The following is a 10,721-nucleotide window of genomic DNA, read 5'->3' on the forward strand; positions in this document are numbered from 1 at the left end:
TACTAGTAATATAATCTGGTTCCTCTCTTTATATATTGGGATGTTTACACTTTTAAAATTTTTCATTGTCTTTAACTACTATTTAGTATTTACAAATGGTAATTTAAGTTAGGAAAAACATTCATAAGCTTTATAGGATTTATCTCGAAATATAATAGTCATTGTATAATTTAAGATGTTTTAGGCCGTTTAATATGTACTTGGACAAGTGTAATTCTACCAATGTCACGATATTAAAAGAACGGAAGAAGTATATAGAGAGACATGATTTACAAAATTTTATTAATTGCATGTAATCTTAGGGAAATTAATGTCATGTAGACATCAATATCAAAATTACCGTTTTATGCGCGAGTAACAACTAAAAACTCCCTGTTTTAAGAATTAAAAGGTACTTTAATTGGTAGATACTTAAATGCTACAGTATCACCATTTCCTCCCCAAAGAAAGATTAAATGGTTCATTTTCCATCTGGCTTGCATTATGCATTCAGTGTAACGCACAGTCTTTAAAGTAATCTTAAATACAGAATCACTTATGATCCTTTTCACACGATTTAATCTAAACATGTCGTTATTGGAGAGTTTTGTGATGATTTTGTGTAGCATAATAAATTTCCATATTATTTAGTGCTTCTTTAGATTATTTTTCAACTTTTATGCTATTTACACACTATACTTTGATTATTTTTTATGATTTACACTCACTAAAATATAGTATGGGTATTAGAAGTTATTGAATGAGGATTGAATCTCTTCATAATCTTAATAGTTGTACCCCCAATAAAAAATGTCAAAGTACACCACTAAACTAAATACCCTTAAAATTTTAACCTTTTTAAATAATTCACATATAAATACGAAACACTCGTATTATTCCGTATTACGGTCGTGGTCGTACAAGTTCCAAACCCTTATAAATCCTCAAGCACCAAAATAGGAACTCATCCTTGAAACTTATGTACTATATCTAAAAAGTCAGCATTACAGTCTTACAGATACATCATACGAACTTTCAAATCGATCTAAACCAACATCATAATCATCATCCTTCTTATCATAAAAAGGTACAACCCAGTAAATAATATGCTAGTCAAAATTGGTCCAAGTAATATGTTAATGGCGTGACCATCAATTTTTTTTTTAAACCAATCTATTTGTTGCTGCAAAAAGCTACAATTTCATGTGCAAATCAAGCAAGAAATATAATTTAATTTTCTTTCAATTTTTGCCATTTTTTTTTCATTTTGTTCATAATATAAAGGAAATCTCAAAAAACATGCGCTACTACAAATAAAAACCATAAATAGCTAGAAAAAAAAAAAAAAAAACGAGTACTACTATCTCTTCCAACTTCCCCCTCTTCTCTCTCTAAAAATCCATAAACTTGTAGAGAGAGAAACTCACTGTATGTTCTTCTCTTGCTACATTGTCCTAAGAAAAACCCATTGTTTTTGTTTTAAGTTATCCCTTTTTTTTTGACTAATTTTGCATCAAGAATATACACTATTTATTTTGCATTCTATAAATTTTACATCTTCTTATGGTTTTGTGCATGGTTTATGTTACAAAACCCACCATTTTATACAAATTCTTTGCTTATGATCTTGTTTTAGTTACCTTTTATTTTATTATATGCTTTTGCATATTTTATATCTTATATAAACAAATGGTTGGTTTTTTTTAATTGTTTTGTTTAATGGTTTTTTGGTTGATTTCAGAGTTTGGGTTTCAATTGACTCGATGGGGCCAATAAGAGGGTCAAAGAAGAAAAGAAAGGTAGATGTTTCAGAAAATGAAGAGTCTGGAGATTGGTGGGTTGAGTTCTCTAAGGGTATTAATGGTATACTTTTGCTCTTCAAATTTTGTTTATTGTCCCGTATTTCTATTTGTTCATAGCATGTTTTTGTAACTGGGTATTGATTTTTGTGTGAATTACTGTATTTGATCATATTTTGGAATGATTGGCATCTGGGTTTTTGTTATTACATAGTAAAATTCATGTTCATGGGTTGAATTTAATGTTAAATGTTGTAGATTCATCATTATTTTGCTCTGCTTGGTAATGAGTGGTGTTTGTAGCTTTGGATTGTAAATGTATTTGGACATTTCTTAAGAGGGGTTCCTAGCATTATCATCTTCCATATTGCTGTAGAAATTTGTTATCCTTATCTCCTAGTTTTCGCGAGTTTAATGATAAGTTCGAGTTTGAGGATGAAAAGATGTTGTATAACTGCTGAACATGCTAGGGAGGTGGTGTTCTTTTGGTGTATAGAAAGAGCTATAAAGGGTTGTGATGTAAACGAGATTCAATCTGAGGTCTTTACGCTAGCTGACATACTCTAGGGACTTAGGGAGGAGGTGTCCTTTCAGTAATTGTTCTAGATAACTGAGATCCAAGTTATGCCCGCTTTCCGCTTATCCAAGGGAGTTTTGTTGATCAGTGTATGTGTGGTAGTACTATCCTTGGCTTTTGGGTTACAATGACTTGAAATTGAAAGGACTCATTAGACTGCCCTCATTTTTCTTATTTTGTTATATGTTTGAGGAATTGAGATAGTTTATGATTGAGAGTTTTTTGTGGAAATAGCCTCTATGCTGTCCCAAGGGTATGAATGCATATATTCACCCCCCTTTATCCACCTAGAGCGTTAATAAAGTAAGTGTGATAATGTTGAAGCAAGATATATGTTCTGGAAAATGTATGGATATAAGAAAATATTAAGCTACAGTCATTCAGATCTGCAGGGGATTATGCTTTCAAATTTTCTGGTGTGCTTTTTAAATTTTTTTTTTTTTTTTTAAAAAAACCTCTTTTGGTGGGTCACTGCTTATTGGTGCAAGTTGGATGGTGTTAATAGCTCGAGATCTGCTGATCAGACCTTGACAGTTTTCCACAGTAAATTAGAGGAGATGAGCTTATGACTTTGTTCTCTTGACTGTTCAGTTAAGTAGGCTCTAAGACAGAAATCATTCCTGTATTTGATATCCCAATCTGTTTTTGTAGATTATATTAGGCAGCTGATATCTTGAGAAACATAAGCTTTTCTAAAGGCAGTCTTCCAATCACTTCATGAGGGTTACATCACTAACATCAGGCATCTGAAATCTAATGTAAAACTTGTTTGTGGCATTCTTAGTAGATTTCAGATATTAATTGGAGATTTCATACAGGCATACAGCTGATGTGCCAAGTGGGGGATTTTGGCTTTTTTTGGTTGGTTTGGGATTGGTTTGAGATCCTAAGACAGTAAGCAACAGCATTCTATGTGAATTTATGGCTTTTCTTTAGCATGCTTAATTTTTAAGCTATAATTGTTCCTTTGTCGCTGGTTTCACAATTTTCACTCAAAAGAATAGGAACTAGATTATCTTAATTAGGACTTTGCTTGTAGTTGACATTTTGGTTGTCTGGCCCATGTGACTTAGTGTTGATTTTCTGTTGTATGAAAGGAGGTAGTAGGAATTATTAGACAAAAAACAATTTAGTGAATGTAATTGGGGGGAGTTACACAATCTGATCCTTGTAATGTGTAACGAACATTAAAGCTGAAATGAGAAAAAATTTGCTGCAAGCTAGTAGAAGCTGTGGATCCATTTTTGTATGGATACCATATTCTAATTGGTTTATGAATATGCAATTTTGATTTTTCCCTACCTCTATGAAATTGTTTTATTTTGAAATTGGTGTTGCTAAAGGCCTAAATCATGAAAGAATTCAGTTGAATTACTCTTATTTTCCCTGGAGTATGTTAAAGTCTTCTTCTTACCTTTGGTTGAGCATAAGTTGTGGTGTGGCCTACTGAGTCATGGTGAAAAGTGGCAGGAGCTGAAGTTTTTTTTTTTAAAATGAGTTTTCACTCTGTTAAGATTAATAAAAGAATGATTGCCCTGAATGCCAGAGGGTGGAATTTGCTGAAAATGTATAGCATTATGTGCAAATAAACTGACGCAGGAAATATGGACTGATCGTTCACACTTCAGAAAAATGAATTACAAGAAAATTTTCAGTCAGAAAAATAGAACAAAAAAAAATTCTTCTTTCATGAAAAATGACACCACAAATTTGATAGCAATTAAGAAAATGTAACTATTGACTATTCATAGATGTGAAGACTTATAGGTTTCTAGCAATGAATGGTTTGCAAATATGTCATGATTATCCTAGTGCAGATTCAAGACAACACTTGAGTCCTTAGTTAAGGTATTAACAAAGTTATGCAGCATAATAATATTTTCATATCAGTCACCTGTCCTCTTCTGTTTAATGTAGCTGATTGTTTTAATCGTTTGCCATGCACAACTGACTGTGAGGATCCTATTATTAATTATCATACATTGTCTGAGTATGATCCCTCCACTCCTATACAGGTCTTCTTCCTCCTTCACAAGGATTGGATAAGTTCGAGTTAGTTTTCAAGATATCAAGGAAGACATTCAACTATATATGCTCGCTTGTAAAAGAAGATATGTTTGCTAAACCAGGCCATTTTTCCTTCTCAAATGGCAAACCTTTATCTCTAAATGACCAAGTAGCAGTTGCTCTCAGAAGACTTAGCTCAGGAGAATCCCTAATATCAGTTGGAGATCTATTTGGCTTGCACCACTCAACAGTATCCCAAGTTACCTGGCGTTTTGTGGAGTCTATGGAGAAGAGAGGACTTCACCACCTTCAGTGGCCTGCCTTTGATGAAGAAATGACAAATATAAAGGCAAAGTTTGAGAAAATCCGAGGGTTCCCAAACTGTTGTGGGGCGATTGATACTACCCATATTACAATGTGTTTGCCTTTGGCAGACCCTGCTAATAAAGTATGGTTTGACCGCGAGAAAAACCATAGCATGCTGTTGCAGGCAATCGTAGATCCTGATATGAGGCTGCGAGACATAGTCACTGGATGGCCTGGAAAATTGAGTGATTCTATAGTGCTTAAAAGCTCAAATTTCTTCAAACTATGTGAGCAGGGAAAAAGGTTAAATGGAAAATCAGTACTTCTTTCTGAAGAATCGGAAATAAGGGAATACATAATAGGAGACTCGGGATTTCCCTTGTTACCATGGCTAGTCACACCTTACAAAGGCAAAGGTCTTTCAGAGACTCAGACAGACTTTAATAAGCGGCATTTCGCAACAAGAATGGTGGCAAGGAGAGCACTGGCTAGATTGAAGGAGATGTGGAAGATAATACATGGAGCTATGTGGAGACCTGACAAGCATAGGTTGCCAAGGATCATACTTGTTTGCTGCCTCCTTCACAACATTGTAATTGACTTAGAAGATGAAGTACAGGATGAGATCTCATTGTCGCATTGCCATGATGAGAATTATCGACAACAAACATGTGAATCTGCCGACTTGACTGCTTCCGACATGAGAGAGAAACTCTCCCTCTACTTGTCTGGAAGCTTGCCGTAGTAACAAAATTTCACCGGAGTTCAATGCTTTGCTCAACAGTACATTGCAGTTTAGTTACTGAGGGATCATTTTATACTTTTTCTTTCTTCTAACATTCGATTTGAGCTTGTAAATACAAGTAAGATTTCTTCGATACTATGTTGCACACTGGCAACTGGACCATTGTATGCCATAACAGGAAAAATCCCAGATGAGATAATTTCGTATTGGTTAATTAATTTTGGCCTTTTCAGACATTTTTTTATGCTCAATATGATAGGCTTGCCTGGGTCATGTAGTTTTTGCTTCAAATGTCACCTGATTAGCTCGCTCAAAAGAGCAATATGTTAATGCTTCTAAATCCTGCACGGCCGCTTACATTTCTGCGTTCCTTTGCGTATTTAAAACACTGTCGCAATTAGCTGGCCCTTGTTAATCTAGTTCTTTTTGGCCTATTAATTTCTTATAACACAATTTAATTTTTTATGTTTACAAGTAAAATCACAACTAATCTATATTCTTCTTTCAACATCAGTATCACATATAAAAAACAGAGGAAATGATTTTGGCACCGTTAAAAAAAACAAGGCTTTATAAATAGTTTCAGTGTTTCACAAATCCATAATGCAACTGAAACACCAACACTCTTATTTCTGGTACCTATTGGGTACGGGAAGCTTCCTCGGACACAATCATGAAGCTGCTGTATAGGCAACTACGTGAAAGGGAGGTAAACCCAATATTTGTTCAACATCGGCACCTAAGCCGCTAAGGGAAAACATTTTAACAGAGATCCAAATCCTCAACAATTCTTATAATGTACACATCAGTTCAGTTCAAGATAGATCAACGACGGATAAAATTTACAGCAGGAGAATGGATCTCCACTCTATGCATTTGTTGCCTGAAGGCTCTCACCCATGGTCAGCTGCATAATTCAGAAATTTGCCCGGCAATTAATAAATGATACGATACATATTTTTGGAAATGGTAATATGACAAGGATTATTAATGACTAATGACAGGGAAATAAAAGTACCTGTGGGACTCGATGCTTCCATCCATTCATACCAAGCAAGAAAGTTTCTTCCCATTGTTCTTTTATATAATCTGGAAGCATGCATTCTTCTACTAGTGGGCTCCAGTTATCTGTCCCATCACCGCTATATACCCAATTAATCTTTTCTGGGGGATTTGTAAGATCAATAATTGACGTCCTGAATGTCCTGAACATTGACGTCTTGAACGTCTTAAGTGAAGTGTTCTTCTTCCTTGGAGCAGGACTTCGTGGAGCCTGTAAAGATGGTATTTTATCAATAATCAAAATACTGGTAGACACAACAGCAAATACATAGAGTCAATTGTAGTACTTACAGTTGAATGATTTTTCAAAGTTAATGCCTTGCTTTTAGAGCTATATTTATGTGATGCCAGATATTTCTGAACTTCTGGTACTGATCGAAATCTCTGACCATTTCTTGGCTCAATATAATACTGCAATATAAAGATGTCAAGTCTCCAGTTCACGATTAAAGCTATCATTTCTAATCATCCAAATAAACCAGAATCACAAAATACAGCAGGGAAAGACACTGCATGGGAAGATCTTTACAAGAAACTAGAATGCAAGATAAAGGTCAGGCAAGACTCATCAGAAATTAACAGTGCCCCACAATTTCAACAAATAAAAAGCAATACCAACAAAATCATGTTTAATTCCCACCAAACCCTTTAACTGAAAAAATGTTTACTATTCTTCAGTCATTCCAATTGTCACCATGAAAGAGATTGTGGTCTACATTCACTCTCCCCAATTAAAATAAGCCTTACCTTCTGCTTCCATATTAACACTGCAAAGATAAATTTTGCGTTGCAATCAGCTGTAAATGTTGTAACTTGTCTCTTATCTATCCCTAACTCCCCAATAAAAGTAAATGTTGCCTTCTGCTACCACATTAATGCTGCAGAAAATAATATTTATAGATACAAAAGTATACAAACTCAAGTGGCCATGAGGGCCCATGACAGAATGTATGACCTCTAAATGTTGTACCACAATTTTTAATATTCAAGCATGAAGACAATGCACCTAGAAGGAAAGAATTTATGATCATTTTTCAGTATATAGACAGGTCTTTACAAGCAAGACTACTGATACGTAAAATGAACAAAAGCAGAGCCATGTAAGAAACTGGCAAAATAGCCATAATTAAATCACTCAAAAAAAGGATCTTGAATTTCTTTAAGCAAAGCATCTCACTCTAACCCAAAAACCTCTAAACATTTTCCGCAGCATCAAGGTTTTGTGAATGTAAACAAGACAAAAGCAATTATCTGAACCCAAACACTGGAATACTCAATCAAAACTTCACTTATAGACGATATACAAGCTTGATTTCATATAACTAGTAAGGATGAGTTTTGGAGGATAACAGCATTTTTACAACATTGAGGCAAAGATGGATAAAGAAAGTACCCTGTCACATCTAGTACCACATTTTCGTGGAATTTCCTCCACTATCCAGCCATCAGGAAGAATGGAAGATGATTTAGGTTGAAAAGTTTCAGGAACAATGTCATCCAATTTTGCCAGGCGTGCCTCCTCTAATTCATCTGGCCTCAAGACCTGGAGCCATTTGCAACGGTAATTGAGAATGATAAGACACCTTTGTTCTGGAAATCGAGAATTATCCTTCTGACTACTATTGACCACAAAATGCAAATTCATAAATTCATATTTACCTTCCCGCCATAGACGATTCTCCTGACGGTACCAGAATGTTGATAAGGCTGAAAAAATATATACAACAGCAACCATAGTTAGCAAGATAAGAAGTGAAGTACAAATAAACCAATTAATATTTCTCTAGAGTAACTCACCACCAGACTATTGGATGGCTGCTTATTGGATGGCTTACTCCTGGGCACAACAACATCTTCCTCTCCAGATAAGTACCGCTGGACAGATATCAGAGAACGGAACTTACGTCCAGTTCCAGGCTCATAATAATACTGAAAAAAAGGTAATCATAAATATCCCATTTTGATTAATACAAGAACAGGAACAACAGATTCAATAGCTAATAACAAACTGAAGGCTGAAGTAGAAATGGAATATACTTGTGAAGATTAACATAGCAAGAAAGAAAACTTTGTATTAATAAAAAATGATGCAGTAGACTAGTGAAGAAATCATACGCAGTATACTTTGCCAGCATCTCCAAATGTTCTTTCAATTCACCAAGTTTTGAGATACAATTATTTAACGAATTTATCACTCAGTTTGGTCATATCTTCCGTATAGAAAATTATTAAGGTAGCATTATTCAAGAACCATACAATTCCTTGTCGATGCTGGTGACTGGTGAGTGATCCTGAAATTTGTAGACAAGTTTGTCTCCAGAGATATGGAATGATTAAGTTGGCAGAAATCAGAAACTGATTGGAGACCATAAGGAATAGATACAGGCTTGGTTAAGCATGGAATGAAAGTACTATGTTGTTATCAAATAATCAGATCCTGGGAATAGATATTTGCTACCACTGTTTTATGTAAAGATACAAGGAGAATACTTGTTTCAAGAATGAAAGAGCCAGGAGTTTGTCTTAGGAAATAGTACTATAGGGAAATAATCTCAGGTTGTTTGCAATAGGGGCTATAGGGCACATGGCACAATGTCTGGTGTAAGAGTACACTATACTGAATGATCATAGAGACTTATACAACGGATACGCAAAATATTGGTAGGCACAAGCGTAAAACTTATATATTCTTCACATCAAACTGAATCACATAGGTTATGCACAAAGTCTGAACCACCTTTAGCTTAAATACCTCTTGTATCAAATGGTAGCTAGTGAGTCCATGTTTTCATATTCACTCCATAGCATGTTAATAAGTATGTAAAGCTAGCTAAAATATACTATACAAAGTATGTGTTTCACATTTGCTTTACAACAATCAATCAATAATTTCCATGTAATTTCGCAGAATTGTAATTGAATGGTACTTTGTGTATGCATGCAAAAGAGTAACAAGTCGGTCGGAGCAATGTAGAGACGTATCGTGATTACAACGTGATTGGACCATGTATCACATGTACTTAACAAAATTAATAATACTTATATATTGACTGTGTGCGATACATGGTCCAATCACGTTGTAATCGCGACTCTACATTGCTTTGACCGACTTGTTACTAAGTGATTGGAACGTGCTATCCACGCAGTCGTATCAATAAAACTACATACGTGCCTTGCGAGCGTGGAGGGCGCGTAAATCCTACGCGCCCGTGTTACACGTGCCGCAAAAACATCTAAATTGGGTCCAAACCAACAGCAACAAATCCTTTAAATACAGAGGAAATTCACATAAAACTCTAGAAAGTAATTAATTCAACACCCCCTTTACCTAGACAATATCAAACTACGCTAAACGTCAACCAAATTAAAAAAAAAAAAATCACAAAAAAATCCACTTAAAAACAATACTTGACAGCACTTTAATTCTAACAAACAATCAAACAGTACAAAAACCCTAAAGCACTACAAACAAGTAAACAACCACAAAACTCAATCAAAAAATCAATCATCAGTTCTAAAACACAATATCAACAAACCAAGAACAGCAAATTAAAAACAAAATTGAACAAAATTAGTAAAAACAAAGAAGAAAATAGACCTTGTCAGACATCTTAATGGAGGAAGTGGGACCACGAGGGCGGACTTCAACAACCCAGCCATCAGGAAGCTCGAATTCTGGAATGTTCGGAAGAAATGGAACCAATCGCATTTCCGGCCGCTTTCCGGCGCGAACCACCTCGATCGGCTTCGGTTGCGCCGACATTGTCGCCGGATATTTGGGCGGTGATCTCATATTCTTCGATCGGCGGCGGTTTCAACTCGGAACTCAGTGAAGTAGAGAGAGAAAGACAGAGAAGGGGGTGGAAAGAGGAGAGAGAAAGAGGGTTTTAGTTATACACTGACTGACTCCATGAGAGTAACCATAGTTAATTGGTTTGACCTGACTTTGAGAGTGAGAAAAGCCATTTTACTCGAATTAGTTAACATACAATAATGTAGACATCATAATTCTCAACCCACACTAAAATCTCAAGTTCTGAACTACTTGTATATGATCTACTTCATTTTTGGGCTTTTTGGTTATTTTAATTCCGGAATTTGATAATTCATCAATACAAGTTCGTACGGTTTTGGAGTCCGTTCTTTTTTCAATTTCAACCCGTGAGGCCATGATGGTGACTTAGAGAATTAGAGCCATGGTACGATTGATGTTGAGAATGTTACTCTCACGCTTGATCAAGTATCA

The 10,721-nt window shown here is 35.3% G+C and overlaps 1 protein-coding gene across 1 annotated transcript; it reads right to left on the bottom strand.

Moving 5' to 3' along the window:
• Positions 1–5,907: 5,907 nt before the first annotated feature.
• Positions 5,908–10,498, bottom strand: LOC145571557 (methyl-CpG-binding domain-containing protein 7-like). The gene is made up of 7 exons (XM_081630590.1): positions 10,074–10,498; positions 8,273–8,404; positions 8,135–8,182; positions 7,869–8,018; positions 6,767–6,886; positions 6,432–6,686; positions 5,908–6,320 (listed from the first exon to the last, which is right to left on the bottom strand). Exons 1-7 carry the CDS (start codon positions 10,266–10,268, stop codon positions 6,282–6,284), a joined length of 939 nt encoding a protein of 312 aa, XP_081486716.1. The 5' UTR covers positions 10,269–10,498; the 3' UTR covers positions 5,908–6,281.
• Between the last annotated feature and the right edge of the window lie 223 nt (positions 10,499–10,721).

Source organism: Chenopodium album, chromosome 12 (genome assembly GCF_948465745.1).
Source record: "Chenopodium album chromosome 12, dcCheAlbu1.1, whole genome shotgun sequence".
NCBI classification, from domain to species: domain Eukaryota; kingdom Viridiplantae; phylum Streptophyta; class Magnoliopsida; order Caryophyllales; family Amaranthaceae; genus Chenopodium; species Chenopodium album.